The sequence below is a fragment of the Sparus aurata genome, chromosome 24, assembly GCF_900880675.1.
Source record: "Sparus aurata chromosome 24, fSpaAur1.1, whole genome shotgun sequence".
Classification (NCBI taxonomy): Eukaryota; Metazoa; Chordata; class Actinopteri; order Spariformes; family Sparidae; genus Sparus; species Sparus aurata.
The window spans coordinates 420,724-442,152 of NC_044210.1; the positions used below are offsets into that span (position 1 = coordinate 420,724).

At 40.1% G+C, this 21,429-nt stretch overlaps 1 protein-coding gene across 4 annotated transcripts in view; it reads right to left on the reverse strand.

Annotated features, from left to right (window-relative positions):
- Nucleotides 1-991: 991 nt before the first annotated feature.
- Nucleotides 992-21,429, reverse strand: part of septin12 (septin 12) — a 102,154-nt gene continuing 81,716 nt past the window's right edge. For all 4 annotated transcript variants that reach the window (XM_030409389.1, XM_030409391.1, XM_030409392.1 and 1 more), the window contains 9 exons: nt 20,458-20,862; nt 18,851-18,979; nt 10,222-10,303; nt 9,579-9,716; nt 7,765-7,882; nt 7,457-7,552; nt 6,677-6,773; nt 4,635-4,686; nt 992-3,406 (listed from right to left, as the gene is read on the reverse strand). In XM_030409389.1, coding sequence (XP_030265249.1) covers nt 3,241-3,406; nt 4,635-4,686; nt 6,677-6,773; nt 7,457-7,552; nt 7,765-7,882; nt 9,579-9,716; nt 10,222-10,303; nt 18,851-18,979; nt 20,458-20,862 — 1,283 coding nt within the window. In that variant the 3' untranslated portion in view covers nt 992-3,240. The remainder of the gene's footprint in view (nt 3,407-4,634; nt 4,687-6,676; nt 6,774-7,456; nt 7,553-7,764; nt 7,883-9,578; nt 9,717-10,221; nt 10,304-18,850; nt 18,980-20,457; nt 20,863-21,429) is intronic.

The following is a 21,429-nucleotide window of genomic DNA, read 5'->3' on the forward strand; positions in this document are numbered from 1 at the left end:
TGAAGAGTGAGATGGTAGGGATGATTTCCATTCTGCTAAGCAGCCTGTTCAGTGGCCAATGCTTGTAAGTCAGAAAGTGTAGTGACCCCTGTTGTGTCTAGTCCAGTAGTATGAAGAGCAAGAATGGCCAAAGTTGGAGGGGGGGGGGGGGGGGGGGTTCATACACTGGACCTATCTTCTGACGACCTGGGTCCAATTAGTTTTTGTGCCTAATCCTACCAAAACAATTTGAAGAAATTAATAACAGTCCAAAAGTCAGAATATGTCATAATATGTACACTGTTTGTTAGCAAGCTTGATTCTGAAAGTCTAATCAGACATTGCTTAATTAACCAGGGAACCCCCTCCATGAAAGTATAACAGACCTGGATATGGTTGTGCTACTCTGCCTTGCTTGCAGTTTTCCCTGTGGCCTAGCTTCCACAACACATCTCTCTTTTATCCGTAGAGCACCATTATAATAGAGAAATCTCTAAACACCTCCAACTGCAATCATGGTCAGTTATGACTCATTTTATTAGGAATCTTTGATCCATGGAGGTTTTATATTTGTACAAATATTTAGGTGGTGGTGCGGAGGGGGACAACAGGAGAAACTACTGCCAAGTGAGCAATTCTAACTGGATTGAATGGGCGCCATCTCGGGGTTCACAATCTAGTTCTATTTAAAATCTGTAAGCCCTTCATGTGCAAAACTGTCGCTGGAGGGGTAGGTAATCTCATAGTATGACAGAGAAGGAGCAGTTCTTCTCAAAGTCTGTTGTATCACAGTTAAGTAGAGTGAGATGAAGATGCAACATCTGTAACCATATTAAGTTTAGACAACAAAGATGGTGACACATTTTCAACAATATTGTGAGACTTTATATTGACTTATCTCTTTTTGACAACTGCCTTTTGGTACAATACGTTGTAGGGATGACCTGGTTTGGATATTTTTTTGCAGCATCAGCAAAGTTATGCGGTTCACTACAATGACTTCACGCTGGACTGAAAAGGTGGCAAGAATTTAATTGTAAATAAACAGTGTTAACATGTGTATTATTAATACTATAAAAAAAAAGACAATGATCATACATGAACTTTTTAGGACATGCTGAGTATAAGACACAAGGGTGGGAGGTTGACACATAGGTTCAGGATATGGGACAGGGCTGAGAGTGAATGTCTGACATGCTGTACGTGATCAGAATCAAGGTAAGGTGTGATTATGGAGGGTCTTTTGTCACTTCAATGACCAGTTGCCTCAGAGGGACTGAATTTTAGATACCAGGCAGGTGTGCAATAACTTTTAAAAAAGAAAGGTCTATCCTCAGTTCTTTGGTTGCATAGTAAAAGTATAGCCATATATTCAGTTGGGGTGAGACCAACACAAAGCTTGATTATGCTCAAATTATAGCATTTTTAACAACAAGTTTCCAGTATTACTCTTGTTGTGTATGTTTAAGCTAATGTCTTAACATGGCGCTTTCACTAAAGATTATGTGGAGTTAAAGAAAAGGGTCTGCTCATATTCAGATTCTCTCAAATGTATTTCAATCTTTAATAATCCACGGAAAAAGACAGCTGAGCATGCTTTTCCATCTTAATGAAATTCCAAAATCATTTAAACACTTTACAAGCCATTGTGTAAAAAAGATTTTAACAGTATACAAATGACACCACCATCATTGGCCAGATTACAAATGTTGGTAAGAGAGAGAAGAAATGAAAAATCTTGCAGAGTGGTGCATGGAGAAAAATTCACTGCTCAACCTCAGAACCAAGGTGTTGATTGTTGATTTTAGAAAAAAGGAAGTAAAGACACACACCCTGTCTGCATCAGTGGCGCTGAGGTGGAGCAGGTGAACCGGTATAGGTTCCTGGTAATCAACATCTAAGTGAACCTCATAGTCTCCACACATCTCCACGTTGGTAAAAGAAGGGGAAAAAAAGAAAAACATAGAAAATGTTGTATGTGGACTCATTTCTGTGCCATTTCTTATCGACTTTTACAATAGAAAGCATCCTGGCTGGAGACATCATAAACTGGCATGGTTTGTGCAGGTCCAGGACAGGAGGGCCCTTTCAGCCTTCAAACAAGGCCCAAAGACCAAGAACATCACTGGTACTGTACCCATCTACAGAGCATCAATGATACTAGTCAAGTTAGATGTCAGAAGCCCAAAGGATGCCACCACAGTCTGTTCATCCTGCTCCCATCTGACAAAAGATACTGCCGTACCACCAGACTACAGAAATCCTGATCATTCTTATCCTACAGTAGTAATCATGCGACACTAGTAGCCTTTTTTCATAAAGGACATTTTTACATGTCAGTGGAAAAAGTAGGTGTAGGTGTATATAATATTCTCACCTCACAAGATTTCAGAGCAAGATTTCTCCTTAAAAGAGACTATTTCTGCTTACAAAAAGGATATTATTAATTAAACAGGTCTATCGACTAAACATAAAAAATACCAGAATTCTCCTTTAAACCACACTGGTACATCCATCTCTCCACAGTATGCTGGCTGACTGGATTCTTACAAGGTTTTACAACAAGAGTGCTCTTAGAAAACAGACATAGTCAAACTGTACAGGCAGCACTCAGCACAGCAGCAGATCTTTTTATTTGAAGTTTACTGAAGAGGACTTAATTATTTTGGCTACTGTTTGGTGTTCACTGTATTTCTGTTATGAAATCAATTCAAAGTCTTTTAAAGGAAAGCTTGGTTCACTTTATATACATTTGACCTAAGCAAGAATTATGCACTTCATTCACCCACAAAAGCATTAGTGCAGTCCAACATTGATAATAGGTGATAATGTCTGGACTGGCAAATATATCTGGTCATGAAGTGTACCATTTATATAGCAGAAACCATGATGCTTGGGTTCTATTGGGAGACCTATGTTCATTGGAGTTTGTTGGGCTGCCTGCTCTCGCCTGCCCTGTACACTGTATGTCACGTTCCTTCCACAAAATATATATGTGTTCACATTCAAAAATATATCCATATTTGATGCATTTCTTATGACTTATGTGAAAACTAAAATATAATTTTTCATTTCAAACAATTCGCTAGTTTCTCCCAACACAATAAAAAAAAAGAAAAACAATGCAAAAATAATCTCCATTTAATTTTTAATGTGGGAAAAAAATAGCTCTCTCTCTCTATTTCTGATCTCTCATTCTAATTGCATGTGGAGCATCAGCATTCCTCTGCAGGTGCATGGAGAAGAAGACCGATTGAGAGATCAGAGGTGGCTCTCAGATTCGCATTTGTCAGTAATTCCATTCTCCATCAGCCAACTGAACGGGCCCGGTTCACTGAAGTTCATGTTGCTCTCGTTGAGCCGCCGTACACGGTAGGTCTCATAGTGGATATTGTGTGTCACGTCTTTCAGATCCTGCAGGTGAGACCTTTTCAAAAAACACAAACAGATTGGATCACAACTTGATCTTAATTTTGCTACTCTCTAGCTGATACATCTGATTCAAACCAATATGCAATTCAGCATCTACAATCTAGAAATAATTGATATTTACATTGTCAGAGACCTTGAAGTAACAAAACACCATTATGTAATCTAAAAATGAGCATTCAGTGATGTCACCCAGTGGCTAAGTTGCATCTTGGGCAATGTAGGCACCAGGGTATGAAAATTAGGAAAACAATTTTGACTGTCCATACAGAATCCAACAGTGTTGGAATGCAATGCTATACCAAAGGACAGCTAGCTACATTAACCACTATACAATTTAGCCACCAAGTGACATCACTGACGGTAATTTATCAGATTGACATATGCGGTAGTACTTCCATAGACCTGTAAACACGCCTTATTGTGTCAATTCATACTGTGATGTGTTCACTGTCACATCAAGTGTGCAAGGGAAGTGACACTGCAGGGCCAATATGAGCCACTGATAGACAACCCAAAAGACTATAATAAAAAATGCATTTTGATTACTGCTATGGTCTATACTTCTATGTATTTCTGTATAATGATGTGTTTGAGTATCATTTATAACCTACACGAATCAAGTAGCGTTATAATAAAGTAATTGTTTAACATATTCATAATAAAATCTACAATGTCATGTCCATATTGCAATGAACTGTGTGTGATTCAATTAGTGAGTTCCTGTGAGGTCTGCAGCCCAAGTGGACTCCCTGGAAGTCTGCAGAAAGTCTGCTAGGCCCTTGTGGACTGAATGAAATGTAAGTTCGAACAGCCCTCACGACTTTTGGATTTCCTAGTAACACGCCAGCAAAGTGCAAAGAAATAAAGACATTTGGATGCAGCCACAGATGTATAATATTGTGCTCCTGTCCCCAGTGCTCTCTCGTGAACTCATCCTCCAGCAGTAGTCAAGCAGTGTATTCTCATGTGTTCTGGAGGAGTGGCTTTCGAGGAGTGGGAGGGAAATGCTTTGGTCAGTTTGTAAGTGTGTGTGTGTGTGTGTGTGTGTGTGTGTGTGTGTGTGTGTGTGTGTGTGTGTGTTTGTGTGTTTTAGCTCTAGTTGGTCACATGACCCTCTTCTTGAATGCTGTAGAGATATCTCCACTGACTTTTATTGTCCTGAAAATGACTCATACTCCGTCTCTTTTATGATGAACCATGTGTAACACCCCATTCAAACTCACCTGATGAGTAGATCTCTCAGATTGGCAAACTCACAGTGTGCCACGTTTTCAACTGTACAAAGAGAAAACATGTTTTTTTACATTTGGTTTTCACAAATATCCACTTACAATAGGTAAAATATTAATAGATGCAGCGTAATGAAATAATGCATATCTCTGTATGTAATCAAATATCAGAATCAAAATATCCAATCTATCAGCAATTAAAGTGGTGACTGGAAATATTCATATTTGTATTATGTTACCAAACAAGAGTTATACTAATTTGCATTTCCGCTGCGGCGTGAGGACTCTACTGTAATCCAAAAAGAAAAGAGAACCAATGACCTTCTTGTAATGCAAGGAATTCTTTTTTCCTTCTTAGTACAAATAAATTGCATTTTTAAGGGACTTAAGACGCTCGGAAACTCAAGACACTGCACACATGTAAGACGTGGTGAAAATATTTATATTTTACGGGTCTTGAGCATGTGGCAAAATTTTCTCAACAGCAACCCCAAAAGAGCCGCCCTCGCACCAACTTTAACCAGGATGAAAATTCAGTTGCCATATGGTTCAAACTTAGTAAAATGTTCAAACTTCTTTTGCTGCCATGATTACCACCAATACTACTAACAATCTATATAGCCAAGATCTTCCCACTCTGTGTGGAGTGAAAGAACAGGCATGAAAACGGGTCAGGGTTGAAAAAGGGTACACTTTTTTCCACCTCCATTGCTATCTAAATCCGAGACGTCGATGTGCCGGCTATTGCGTGAGATGGGAGGAGGTGTCGATGACGTGCGCTGTTGTGTGACCCACAGCCAGGGAGTTTTAAAACCAGGAAACAGCTGATCACAGCAGTCAGTCCATCACTTCATCTGCGGACATCAAGATGAGCAACTGGACAGCCGCTGAGATCCAGGAGATGCAAGCGTCTCCTCGGTCTCTGTAGCTGTCTTTGCTGTCCGCTTGTTGTTGTAGCGGAAAGCTATGAATGGTCACTACTTTCAAATTAAAAGCCCCCCACCAAGAACCCAGGTATAAACTCCAATGGGTGCAATGTAAAGCTCTTATTTTGAAGACAAATTTGTTGTCTTTCTGACAGAGAATGCAACGTACTTCTCCTTCAGCCTCCAGTCAGTCCCCTCAACTCATCATCATCAACACGTCTTGAAAATGAGTCTTGGAGATTTTAGAGAAGTTGTTTTTATCGAATTCAAGGCTTCCTTTAGGCGCAAACATGTTTGCAGTTCACTGATAATCTCTGGTACACCTCCATGTCCCGTCCATAAAAAACTACCAAAAACTAAAAAGAGCTATGACTAAAAAAGAGCTATAAAAATAACTTTTGTATGTTACATTTACTGATGGTGTTTTTGTTCTGTTTACCAAAATTTGCCATACGATATATAATAGACTGAACTCATGGTAAAAAAAGTTCCAAAAAGTGAAATACAGGTGTAGGCCTATTAATAGATACCCATTATTATACACATTCTTCAAATAATAAATCTGTATGAATCTTTTCATATAGCCGCATGACCAACTTATGTAGTAACAGCATATATCTGAACAAGTGCATAACAGTGGAAGAAATATTATCATTATTACATATTGTTTTTGTAGTTAGAGGCACTGTCTCAGGTAGAAATGGAATTTGCTATTTGGAAAATTCCATTGCCACTGAAGCAGGTAATGATATGCTGGCAGATGAACATCATTGATGCAGGTGATGATGTCATTGCTGCTTATGATATTTCTCATCTGTTTGGCATTAGAGAAATCAGATGTCTGATTTCCAGTAAGGGAGGATGTAATTGTTGAAGAAATGGAAGAAATAATCCAATACATGAAGACATGTACTCTAGAGTCAGAAAAATAACCCTCTTGTGTAAATGAAGAAGTTTCAGGTTGCATTGGAGCAGCTATAATAGTCATTGCTCCTTCACTGCACCTACTCGACTGCTTTGCCAAAAATGAGATCACAATCTATACACAGTGGGAAATGTGTTAATTTCATGATAATACCAGGTGTGAATGCTGCTAAACTGATGCCTTACCTTCAATGATTCCCCAGTTTGTTTTACGGCCCAGCACCTTGTTTCCATTCACCTGGTGCTCCTTGTCTGTTCCCACCACAGCAAAGGGAATGCTTTCCTGCCCACACAATATAAGCATGTCTTAGTCTCATTTGAAGGACCATTCATTCATTGTTACATCTGACATGAGATCTACAGTATCACATACTGTGAACAAAGGATTCTAAATAAACTCTGCACAGTAATAATGATCATCTTACATAAGGACTGCACAGGGCATCATGATTTTCTGACAATGACAGTAATGTTCATTCGATTTATCAGTTAGTCATTGGATTGTTCCTGACTTTTTTGCCATAACGTGATTTTATATATGTCCATTGTATACAAACATTTTAGTACTTCAGGTTTTATGTCAAGAAAGTTTAGCCATTTCTTTTTTGACCTCGATCTTTATCATTATTTAGTATAAGGAGGAGCACTTAATGACAATGTCCACACTCTCAATTTCTCAATTCTTTACTCTCCAAAAACAACCTCCAACATGTACAAATACAATAGAATGGTCAAGATTCACCAAGCCCAACTTCACTAACATAAACACAGATGACATCACAGGCAGTATGGTGGCACACTTAGTGAGAAATTCCTGTTTATCTTTTCTTCACTTTTTACTGTACTTCATGTAATGCAGTGATTTACGCTTGACAGAATACTTTGCAAGCATGCTGTAGGAGCCTACGTCTCCAACTTCTGACTTGCATTGAATTGCAACAAAAATGACAGGAGTAAAGACATTACCCTGATGCTATTGTTGAGTATGCGTTCCTCTGGATCCTCATCATACTCTTTCTGGGGATAAACATGAATCCCATTGTCCACCAAGTCTTGCCTTATCTGTCAAGAATCAAAGGTTAAACAAAGGTTAAATGGGTCAGGGTTAATTGGTTTACACTGAAGGGACTCTATAGGGCCTAACACATGGGGGTATGGTTAAGATTTACTTAAACAGCAAACCAAAGTTTGCTGTTTAAGTAAATCTGAAAATCCTCTGGAGAGGAAAAAATATCTACAGCTTTTGTTGAGGGTGTGTATGTGTGATCCATCACCCTCTCTTTGAACTCCTGTCTTTCCTCAATGGTAAGTGTGTCGGCTTTTGCAATGACTGGTACGATGCTCACTATCTTCCCCAACCTCTTCATAAATTCAACATCGATGGGGCGTAACCTGGAAACAAAAACAGATCTCATCTCAGTTTAGGCAATCAAGGTCTATGGCAGAGAAATGTAACACTGCAAAAAGCTGTGGATATAAAGAGAATACTTGAGAATACTACTACGCTGTTTGTTAGTGGGAGACAATTATTGATTGATGGTTTTTGTCATTTCATGAGATTTGTTGGCAATAATTAGAAAAAGAACAACAACAAAAAATGCAGGAAGGGGTTAAATGTCATTTCCTGTGTCCAACATGTGGCGCTGTGACTATGAGTGTATATTGTGTTTAGGGCTGGATCAAATATGTGAAGTTTGGTCCGGATAGAAATGAGGAGGTTGTTCCTTTATGATCCGGTGGCCTTCTCCTGCCAGTATCCAATAATGTACGCTGAAGTCAGAAGAACTCTCTGCAATCTACATAAAAACAAAATGGACTAGAGGTGAAAAATCCCTCAAACGAATTTGTGGTCAGTTGTGTTTTGATTATTGATTGGCGGCGACGCTGTCGGAGGGTCTGCTCAACTTTTAGTTGCATATCATCTTGTAGTGTATGATATGGAGAAAAAAACCTAAAAATGGATGATGCATGGAGGTATTCAGGGCGACACATGTATATGTGTTAAGAATTTGGTGTACATAGGAAATTTGATGTTGAAGTTATAAGGACTTGATCCTTTATGGCGAAGCATGAAAACAGGTCGCACCATGACACCCACCATGTTTGACGTAGGTAAAAGCTTTTGATAACTTTTCATGTTCAAGGTCTGAGAATGATACTGAGTAAATTGGAAGTCTGTGGTGTTCAATCTGTAGAGGGGTTTCGTTAAAGTACGAGGTGTGGAAATGGATTAAAATTGGGGTGAAATGGGAACTTTGAATCAAAATGGCTGACTTCCCGTTGGAGTGACAGTTTGTTTTTTGCGCTTCTGGTCATGATACATATGCATACCAAATGTCATTCATGTATGTGCATGTAGGAGGCGGTGCTTGGATTTTTAATATTCCAGGGGGCGCTATAAAGTCCCATGATAAAACCTTTGGTCAGCTATCATCAGGAGGGCATTGGCAATAACTGTACCAAGTTTCGTGTTAATCCGACCTACCGATGTGGAGATATAAGATACTTAAATTTAAAGAGCACCACGTAGTGGTAATTGGCATGGAGCCTTAGGGGCTAATTAGTAACCTGAGTTTCATGTCATTTGGACACACCAATGTAGAGATATGCAACACTTCCTGTTTGGAACGAAATATGCAGGAAGTTGTTATTTAATAACTTAAGTATTGTTTGAAATATCAAAATAACTTTTTTTCAGGAGGGTCCATAGATGCTGTATGCAAACTTTTGTCTCAAATTTTCGAAAAAAAATGGTAGGCGTAAATAGGCGTGGCCTGTATTACGAGACTCAAGACAACTCAGGGAACGAGTGGATATAAGGTTTTTGAATGTGCAATAAAGTATATGGGAATTACAAGGCAAAAAACACTTTCCCTCGATAACAGCAGCACCTAGTGGTGGAAATTCACAACGTCAATAGATTATACAATTTTTCGGCAGTTGTAAGCTATATTCCAAGTTTGGTGAGTTTTGGGGTATGTTCAGGCAGTGAAAAAAAGTTGTCACTACAAAAACAATAGGGACCTAGCATGTAGAGACCTGCTTGGGCCCTAAGTGTGATGCTGAAGAGCAGCAAGTGTGTACTGACCTGTGTCCGGTAGCAGGGAGGAAATAGATGCAGCAGTGGACTCTGCTGTCGGGTATTACCCTCTTGCGGTTGATATGCAGCTCCTCTCTCAAGTATTTCTCATACTGCTCATTGACATATTTCACTATAGGTTCCCAGCTGGAAAAAGGAGCAGCAGAGTTGGGTCAGTGAGTGACAGGAAAATCCATTCATTTCTTTCAAGGATTAGGTAAGCTTTATTTGATATTTTTCTTATTATCAACATATCCCATGACAAGACCACAACCAACAATGTTTAAATCTCTACTACTCTACAATGTCTGTCCACACGCCTATTAGTTCATAATAAAGACAGAAATGTTTGATAAATCTACAGCTTAGCTGGTATGGATGAATACAAACCCGAAAATACCCAATATCTAGATGTGCTATCAAATTGCCTGTGATTACTTCTGCAGTATAATCATAAAGGTCATTAATGTTTGTAATTCTTCAAATAAAAACTACATTTCTGACTCACTCTGTTGCTCTCTGGTTTGGATTGCAATAACTGGAATAAATTATTCTATTCTAATTATATAAATACTATTGTAGCCAGTTGTGTCATCTTGTTCTCTGCCTCCATCCATCTGTCCTTTTTTGTCTCCAACTTCCTGCCTCTCACCAGTTGTCATTGTTGATCTGGTCTCCAAATCCTGGAGTGTCAATCACTGTCAGCTTCATCTTCACCCCGTTCTCCTCAATCACTAGACAGAGGGAGACATAGAAGGTATGTTTCCTGTTTTCCAGCCATTATAAGATCAATTATACATTTTAATTAAGGTTTATATGACACTGTACATCTAAAAGAAAACACATTGCAGGTTATTTGGGAGCAGCAAAAAGAGGAAGGACAAAATTTAAAGGGGATTCAAAATAAGGTCAGACTACAGTTTTACATTGAATAACACAGCAAAAAAACTCCTCCTTTAAACTGCCACCTTACCGCAGTGGAGGGGTTTGAGTACCTGAATGATCCTAGGAGCTATGTTGTCCGGGGCTTAATGCCCCTGGTAGGGTCAACAGGTCCTAGGTGACGGGTCAGACTAAGAGCGGTTCCAGTGCCCCTGATGACAGAGATTAAAACAAGGACATTCACGTCGCCTGGAATGGCGTTACCGGGGCCCCACCCTGGAGCCAGGCCTGGGGTTGGGGCTCGCAGGCAAACGCCTGGTGGCTGGGACTTTGCCAACGCCCGCCCTCCAGTAAGTTCACCACCCGCAGGAGAGTTCAGAAGGGGCCAGTGCTATGCGATTTGGGTAGCGGTCATTTGTGGGGGCCATGGGGACATAGAATGTCACCTCGCTGGGGTGGTAACAGGTCCCCTCATGTTAATGAGTCAAATGGGGGCTTTTGCTTTTGCTTTTGCTTCGACAGCAAATCCTCTGCCATTGTCTAGTCAGTCAAATCTCTTTACTCACATCATGTGATTCTTCGATAGAAGAAGGGGGATCAGGACAAGCGTGTCATTGTTTTAAGACACATCTCTAAGCAGGTAGACCTATGTCAATGTATAGCTTGTTTTTGTATAAAGTGTTTCTGATCATTTTAATAATCACTTAGATGACCTAAGCCACTGTTGGGCCGTGCACTTGTCTCAAACAAAGAAGAAAGGCCTGTAGTTACAATAAAAAGCCTAACTACTAGGACCCTTATTGCCACAAGGAGCTGCAGGACAAAGAACAGGGCAAAAGTCCCACAAGGTGTGAAAAACCGTGACCCAATTTGACCTGCCCCCAAGACGTTCACCCGGTCCCTATTGGCTGTGAGCCCGGGAGCTCTGCCAGGATCACAATGTCACGTCCCAGTTTGAAAGTCGTGAAACCTCACTACACATCGCAGTCCAGGGGAGCATTAAGTTGTGGTGGGGCCCCCGGTTTCACCCAACCGCTGCCATAAGGTTGCAACTTTGGTAAACGTTTTTCACTTTGTTTGAGCTAACTGCAGTTCCCTCCTCGCTGGATGAGACAGAGACTGTTTTTGTTTTACTTTCGTTTTGTTCGGACATTCGTCATTATTGTTTTGATACAGGAACGCTGCACAACCCAACCCCAGACGACATATTGCTTATAAACTGTGACATCCCAAGTCATGTTTGGCCATCTTTGTATTCTTTAAAAGGGACCTCCTGTCACACACACACACACACACACACACACACACACGCCTCCACCCATTTATATGTTTGGCTTGCTTATGTTTTGATGTTGCTAATTGTAGAAGCAACTGTTGTTTGTTAAAGTAGGTGGTTTGTGTTTTGGAAGAAAGCTTTAATAAACACTGTTGATTTTAAATGAGCAGCATCTGTGATTATTTTGCACAATCCCATATTGTAATAACTGCTGGTTGAGATGGTCAGTGCTCGGATTCACGCCTTCCCTCTTATTGATATTTTCATAATATTGACAATTTTAAAACTTTTCAGGCTTTGAGACTAAAGGTAAATCATTTGATTATATATCCCTGATTTCAGGGTGGTGCCCTGTGTTCATTAATGACTCATAGTTACCTAGGTTTCATTATCAACTATATTAATTTTAATTAATTTATAATAACATTTAATTATTAATTAATTAATTAATCATCAATAATCAATATCAATTCCCAACACCCCTTTCACATGAACTTGGAAATACTATGTATGGTTTGGGCGAGAGGCGGCACCTGAGTAGGAGGCTACAGACTGCTTCGTAATGATGACTGTTTTTGGGCTGATATCAATAATACATGCATTTCGACGTGTATGGAGTGAAAAGTAATGTACAAGCAAGCATATAGGTGTACGAAGCAGCTACACTCCATGCACAAAGAACCCACCATTAGAAAGAAAGCTGTAGCATTCTGGTTCTTTGTCTAGCAGGAGTGTGAACGGGCCATATGGTGTCTGCTTATAGAAAAGAGACAGAAGAAATCCAAACAAAAATCCCACTAACCCTGAGCTTAACATTAGGTCACTAGACCTTAGACTTTAGACATTTGTTCATTAGTGCTCTTAACACTATGCGCTCGGAAAAGCTGCCAGAAATCAAAGTGACTGATGTTCGTAGTCTTGAGGAAGCAGTAAAGCTCCAATGTCATTGCTAATTACAGATGTTTCTCCTTTCATATGACGTGCCTGCTGCTCTGATGCCATGGCAGTTAAAGGGGGGGGCTGCACTTGATAAATGTATGTGCTAGGTGGCAGCAGAGTGCTTGAATCCTGATGATGACCAGTAAAATCCTGATGAAAGGACTGATCTGTCTGACCACAATGGGCTCAGCAATGATAGTGTGACATTGTCGGTATGTCAGCTGGCTGACTCCACAGGAGGCGGATGTATGTAGTCTAAGGCTATGTTAATATGACTGCTTCGGCTGATATTTAGATTTAACTTTTGTGAACTACGTTTAATAAACTAAAGATGTGTAACGTTAAGTTTTTGAAGTGTAGTTGCTATAATTATTATCATAATTATTACTGAAACACTATTTACACCCACAATGCCTGGTGAGATTCTGCACCCACTTCAGACAGTGCTCTTACTTGCTGGTTTAGAATCCAGGTTGTAAATAATGTCTTTTCAAATCAGCTTGGGTTCTTGCAGCTTCTGTAGACTGATTATGCTAGACAAGCTGTCTGGAGCCAATTCATGTTTTTTTTTTTAAGTCCACATCTATTTCAGTGCTGCAAATGCTGATTTGCTGTTAAACTCCAGAAATGTTTTGTGGACTACAAAAAGTATACATGACTAAATTTTTACTTTGGGTTTGGAGTGTGCCTGGGAAGGTTTAAGGTAACAAGAAAATAAACACTACTACCATCTACTAACTACTTACCAAAAGCCATATACAGTACTTACAAAATAAAGTTAACAAAGTGTATTGTCGGCACTGTTTCACTTGGGAATATGCAATTTAAATAGAAACGCAGACCTATGATACAGTTTCATTATTACAGTCCTGTCATGTGAAGGCGAGCCTCACTTCCTTATCTACTCATAACACATCCCTGATTTTGTGAACATGCACCCGAAACATATTTATCAGACTAATGGCTTATCTGTCCATACCAATAAGGGGTTCCAGTGCAAGCAAGCTTCCAATTACTTATTGAAACCCCATCAACCTTTTGTTTAAGGGGTCTTACAGGGTCTTACATTATTACTCAGACTGATTAGAGTTGTCTTTCCTATAGCATGTACAATTTACGATTGCTAAGTCACAATTGTAGGATTATCAATACTGCTTTAATTTACATGAGTCAATACATGAACAATATCTAATTAGAAACTAATTTTCCTGCATCATGTGTGTATGTGTGTGTGCAACACTGACACACACAGTGGTGCAGAGCGAGATTCTGCAGACTACTAGATGCTGAGTTGGTGAAAAAAACTTTTTTTTTTAAAAACTGATCCGCAGAGATCTTAAATAAATGGACCAGATTGAAGTGGTAAAAACGCAGTTTCATGTTAAAAAATGGTCATTCATTTCTCTGACAGTCTGGCCGTTTAGTGTGCAGCTGGCTCTTAGGGAAAACCCTGTCTTACCTGATCAGGACGGGGTTTCACTTTGTTATTGTACTGAATATGAGGTCATCTTGCTGGCTGTGAGGCTAACAATAGTCTGCATAATAACCTTTATTAATGCATATTAAGACTAATATTTTAAGCTACAGTCATAATCCTACATTGTTAAAACTCTTCACACAGTCTGTGAAAACCATTGCTTTTACTCAAAATTCATTCAGTGAGCCACTTTCCCAAAATTCCAAAACTCAAATACGTTTCTCAATAAGTTTTACTTTACTGCAAAACAAACATGATTAGTATTGTTATTCATATTCTATGGAAAAATGCTGATTAATGTGAAAAAATACGCATTTTTAGTGCGTGAAAATCATTGATGCCGACTTGGATTAACCATTGGGTGGGCGAGACATGTGTGTAGTGTGAGATGATGTGACGGTGTGCGAGAGGAAACTACCGATCATGGGGGCAGCTTTGCTGGGGCAGGGAAGTGGCAAAAAAAAACAAAATCACAAAAACAAGTAAAGCATTCCACTATCCATCATCTGATCCACTTCATATGTGGTTGTTGTTGCTGGACAACATGTCTGGTAGTGGCTAGAATCATGTTGCCAGCAAAAACATTTTTGTGCTATGATATAGTGGGCCTGGTGTGCACCTCTCTCTTGTATCATGTTTCATGTTTTATGCTGTTTTTGAAACTGATATATTTTAAACTTTTCAGCACAAAGCCCAGAGTCACAAAGCACAGCCTTTCAGTAGACTCACTATTATGCCTTAATCTGAGGAAAAAGTTAGATTTTTTACTGTGAAAACCACAAATATGTTTAACGAACCATTTATATTACTTATAATGCAAATATTAATTGTTGTTTGCTAAATTTGTGCATACGTTTTTGAAATTTACAAAGTTATATATGTAACTATTTACATTTAAATGCAGGCAATGCCTCAGCTCCTTCCAACTGCACTGCCTGATCCACATTCAGCAGTCTCCTCTTTGTTTTGACTCATTAAACAAAAAAAACGACTACACTACACACTAAATACACTACACCAAACACTACATAACACACTAACTTTACACTCCAAACACGCTAAATGTCACAAAACTCTAGGTTTGTTGTGAAATTCAATATTCCAGGGTATAATTGGCTGTTTTTTTGACTATTTTTGATTTTGCCATTATATTTCACCTTAAAAACTATTTACCTTGCCTTGCTTGGTATCATTATTTTCAGCACAACCTCACATGTGTGACTGTAGTTTTTTTTTTTTTTTTTGACATACTGTATTAACACAATGGACCTAAAATCACAAAAAACATAAAATCCGAGTAGGAAAAAGTTAGATTTTTTGTTTAACGAACCTTTTTTTTGTTGTTTTTTTTACTTATAATGCAAATATAAATTGTTTTTTGCTAAATTTGTGCATAAGTGTTTGAAATTTACAAAGGTATATGTAACTATTTACATTTAAATGCTGGCAATGCCTCAGGCTCAGGTCTCCCTGAGCTCCTTCCTACCTGCTCCACATTAAGCAGTCTCCTCATTGTTTTGACTCATTAAACAAAAAAACAACTCCACTACACACTAAACACACTACACCAGACACTACATAACACACTAACTATACACTCCAAACACGCTAAATGTCACAAAACTCTCAACTCTCAAAACTCGCGATCTTTATCACCGTCACTGCTGCTGTCACTCTTTCGCCGCTGACCCTCCCACAACTTCCGCCTGTTCCTCAGCAACCAAATGCCATATAATTTTGTGATTGGTTGGTGTGGTGCCTTTTTCTACCAATAGGAACGTGTTTTTTTTGCTTGCAAACACTTCCTGCTTGCAAACACTTTCGTGACAAAAGCCAATTTTTTACCATTTCTTCCTGCACCAGACACAAAGCAAACGTGACGGCAATGTTCATGAAGTGTGGCGGACATTATTTACCATAAATCTGGTTTTGGACGCGCCGATGCGTCCGTCAACTCAGGAGGTGGGGCGTGGGGGTGGGCTAGCAGCTAGCAACACACGAACATCCACAGATTCCGATTCAAGCTTGGTGTCCTCGGGTATCCGAATCTCCTCAGTCTCATTAATCCACAACAGTCAGTTTAGATGCACAGAACGGGACAGAACCGCTGGCAAAATCCCAGTCCAGCTCGCGCCGCTGCTTGTTTCTTAAGGTGTGTCGTGGGGGTGGGCTCTGCAGTGATTGGCTCTGGTGCACACGTGGCTATGGTGTGCAGTGATTGGCTCTGGTGCACACATGGCTATGGTGGCTATGGTGGCTATGGTTGACAATGTTAGCGGGATTCGTAAAGCATTTATAAAATAATTTATTAAGGGTATCATTGTAGTCCAAACAAATCCGACGTTGCACACCCTTAAACCACGCAGCAGTCATGTTGAAAATCTCAGGTCAGTCTGATCCTGATCTGCAGAGATATTTGAGGCACACACAGACAGACAGACAGAGATTTCTTGCTTTTATAGAGAGATGCTGAGCTCATCAGTAGCAAACTCAAATGGTTACATTAATACCAGGACAGAGTTTGCTTGAGTAGTTTTCTTCATGTTTTCTATGTTTCCAAGTATATATATGTGACATGCATTTACAAGTTTGAAGACATATGTGAGATTGCAGGAAAAGATGCTCTCTGTATCACCATCTGTGTGAAAGATTCTGATGCGGAGATGCAGTTTCGCTCTGGCTCTGATCCACCTCCAGAGGTAGTATCAGAGCCGCATCAGAGGCGAGACAGTGTCTGTGTGAATGGAAAAGCTGGTGATTATGGTGAGTATGTAATTATTCTATTTAGAGCAGAAAACGTAACTTTCCAGAATGCATGGTATGTCAGGATCCCAATCACAAAGCATTATAAAGCATCCCTATGATCATAAACATTTCCGTCACGCCTCTTTTGGATCCACAGCGAGGGAGTGCTGTATGAATTGACACACTTGTGCAGCTTTACGCTGGAGCTGCTTGGTTCTGTGTGAACAAACAAAGGCAGAGAAATGGCATGCCTTCACTGCAGAGATGCGGAGTCTCTGTGTGAAAAGGGCTAGTAGCCCCTTAAAACTTCAACACATTTTGCTTCAAAGGGATTTTTGAGAACTTCTGTGTCGTACCGAAAAGCTAGTCATTTGTTTTTTTGAGTGGACTCCATTTCTGAAATACTGTTGGCCATTATTGCTCTTTGTTAAATGAGCAGAGTGAGGCACTGTGACAAAGCACAATGGAAATCCAACATGTTCTGCACAAAGAAATCCACAGTCCAGTGGGAAGAAACAACTTAAACTAATTGTCCAGGCTTTTGGAAAAGGAAGTGCAGTTCTTGGATCGAGAGCAGGGAGCCTTGAAATAATCACTGCCCACGGCATCTTCTGACCAGAAGGGCTATAAAGCTCTTGCACTAAACAGGTGGATTGTGTTCCGAGAAGACCGAGTGCAGGACAAGGGGAAGAAGACTTTCTCCAAAGTGGCCCCAACCTGTGCCCGACCACCTCCAAGCAGGCAGCTGTGATGTCTCGTGAGCAGGGCCAACCAGTGATAAGCCCCCATCTGCCACCAAAACAAGTCTGTGTTATGAGACTCATCTCATGTCTGTGCAGGAGATCACAGGGAGAGATGTTTTTAAAAGTCTTGGTATGTTCAGCTCTCAGTAATTTTATAGTGTCAGACTGATTCTCTGTTGTCTGAAGTTTAGTTTCTCTTCTGTATTCCTATTTCTACTTTCAGACATCTGCTTTACTTGACTTCAGCTGTTTTGGGAGTCATGTCACATTTATGCTGGTGAAAACCCAACATTTCCTGATGGTGGTGCAGCTGCAGAACGGTTTCATAAAATAGGCAGCATACAGCCAGAATGTGATTAAACAGCATTTCAGTGACTGTGATTACATTTACTGAATTTGTTGAAATAACTGAAATAAAGCCACTTAATTCTGTTTAGCACACATTAAATCTCTGTTTCTCTTGCTGTCACTCCTGTAATGCCATCAGTGGACATAAACTCTAATATGCATTAGCATCCACCAAGACCATCAGTTTCAATGACATGCAATATTTTTTCTCACGTTGGCATAGCCATCCCCACAGTTATGTAACCATCCAAAATTACCATGTGTTAGCCCTGCTCATTAATGTACGACCTTGTCCATGATGACCTAATGCAACTGAAGATTGAAATGAGGGATACCACAGCATACATTTAAAATGCAAAATCTCTGACAGTTAATCAATGTATGCACTGAGGGGGTTATGCACATCTGAAAACAGACATGCAACACCTTTTAAAACTAGGAAAGTCACAGACCAAGCTCGGATTCCTGTCATGAGGCAAGACCTAAAAGGAATGGTGATATGAAAGTAGGATGTGTGAGCTCTCTACTATTACATCCCCTGCCTTAACCCCTGGCCTGAATGAAATAAACCACTGAGGAAGACAGCATGACTGGGACAAAAAAAAAACAGTTTTTGGTAAATGGTGTCAAACACTCATGCACGCACGCACGCACGCACGCACTCACTCACTCACTCACTCACTCACTCACTCACTCACTCACTCACTCACTCACTCACACACACACACACACAGAGATACAGGGAATGTAAAAAGGGAAAAATGTTTGTGTGTGTGTGTGTGTGTGTGTGTGTGTGTATGCGTGTGTGTGTGTGTGTGTGTGTGTGTGTGTGTGTGTGTGTGTGTGTGTGTGTGTGCATGTGGGGACTTACCATGGCTGACTGTCTGCAGTTTGACTGTTTTGGAGATCTTCTCTTCATAGTTAGGCGTGCAGGACTTCCTGCTGACTTTGGACTTGAACAGAGTGTTGACCAGCGTGGACTTGCCCAAACCACTCTGACCTGCAGACACAGAAAAACTACTTTTATCAGAGAACAATAAACTTGATTCAAAATACAGTAGAATAAACAAAACAACTTTCTACAAAAAAAACTGTAGCATGGGAAATGTTAAAGCTGTTGTAGTGGAAAGATGTGTTATGTGAAAGAAAAAAGCCAAAAGCGTTTTCACATAGAAACTCTGGTGATGTCCTGAGAATCCGATCTGGACATTAAATGGAGTTATAAAGAGTTTCCCTTAAATGTACACACAACAGGGGACTGACTGTGTCAGAAGCACTCTCACCCACTGGAAATATTCAATTTGGTATACGTGAGGGGTGGCACCTATGCACCAGTGATTGTTTGATATCAATACTACATTTTGGGCAATATCAATCATAGTGTGTAAAAGCAATAATTAGGCGAACAGAAGAGATTAAAACACTCAGCTACAGTCTGTGCAGCTCTGGGCACGACCTATGTGAACTGCCTGACAAATATTCACAATTAAACATATTATTGAGATATTTTTCAAACATCCTTTTCCTCTGCACTAGAACACCTCTCTCATGGGACTTGTTATGTAAAGCAGCAGGCTGCACTGAACTTTATTTGTTGGACAATAGTTCAAGATTTCTCAATTCATAATGTACATGGAAAATTTAAAGACCCTGTATCACGGCCCAGTGAGACCAATATCCCAGACATGTCACAGTATGTTAGATTGAATATGAAGGTCTGCATGTCCACACAGGTTCACACTGACAAATTCGACAATTCATCAATGTTATTTGCAAATAAACTTATGATTAACATTAGCACACTTGAATCATTAAAGATTATCAATGGGAAACTTCCTGTTTTCAAACAGCAGGGGAAGTCTATATCATCTATTTGTGTATGTGACAGGAAAGCGCAAACAGCCCAACTCTCAAAACCACTTCCTCCTCACATAATCATTCTTCCTCCTCCAATGGAAATGCAGTGCAAAATATATTATCTTAATGAGGAAGAGACCCATCAAGCCCATATCATTACACACACACACACAGAGCGGAATAGCAGACAGCGGAAAGCATGAAATGTGTGCTTCACCCAAAGTCTAGCATTGCAGGGATGTGCAGAGATGTGGGGATGTTTTTTTTTAAAAGATTTTTTCTGCATAGACACCTTTATTAAGCAGTAGACAGATAGGAAATACTGAAGAGAGAGGGAGATGTGACATGCAGCAAAGGACCTCCAGCCGGAATCGAACCGGGGTCAGCTGCGTATATGGCATGCGCTCTAACCACTCAACCACCTGCGCGCCAGATGTGGGGATGTTTATTTGTGTTTTAGGACATAGCTGCTATGAAACTGTGTGATAATAAGTGCAATAATTATTTTATTTAATTTCATTTTAACCAAATCACTGCTTGGGGGGGGGGGGGGGGGGGGGCTAAATTATTATTATTATTAGGTTTGTCACTGTCTGAGATGTGGTTGTGTGTGAGACTCACCAACCACCATGATGTTGAACTCAAAGCCAGCCTTCATGGTCTTGCTCCTCATCTGGTCCAGTACCGCCTCAATACCAATGTACCCAAACAGGTCAGTGCCCCGGATTAAGCTCATCTGCAGGCCTGGCCCAGACTGGCAAAGCTCCACGTTCACCTCCGCCTCCAGTTCCATCTCTTTCTCCATCTCGCCTTCTTCCATTCCTTTCTCCTTCCTCTTCTCCTCCATCTCTGTATGCACTCCAACACTGTACTCTTTTTCTGCCATGGAATTCTGAGTATTCATGCTGGCTGGTTGTACTTGGGCTTTTCCATCATCTCCCTGCTCTTGCCCCATGATGCTTCTCTCCTTCATCTGTCTCTCATCCATCAGGGTTAGTGGGTCCGTCTCCACCTCTCCAGTATTTTCTGCAGTTTCAAAAATCATTATCATTCATTTTTCAATTTAAAAAATGTAAACTTGTCAGTGCTCTATGGTGGAAAACATACTATTTCTGGCTTTGGGAGAGTTATAGTATGTGCTATGCAGGTGTGTAATTTGAAACATCACTGGTATTATGGCACTGCATGAATTACAGAAAATAATTTACACATCACTAATCTACACATCACTTGAGAAGATCGATGCACATGTTAAATATAAACAAGTGTAAACCACTGCTTTTGTTGATTTACACATGAGAACGGTTTATACACTATGGTTTATCAGCTTGGAGGATGAAGCTGGATGGAGTTTCACTCAGTCTCAGCCTTTAGAAAACTGTGTCTGTAGTTGATTTGTCATTTAACTGTGTGGCTGTTTACCGACCATCTTTGTGTTGTTTGTCAAAACAGACATGCACTGGGTGAAGGTGCAACTGATGGATACTGTCACTGCTGTATGGGCAACAGGTGGTTGTTGACATTGATCTGAAAGAGCACATTATTGTCATTTTTACGCAGTTACAGGTCCTAAGATCAACTGACAGTTGTGTC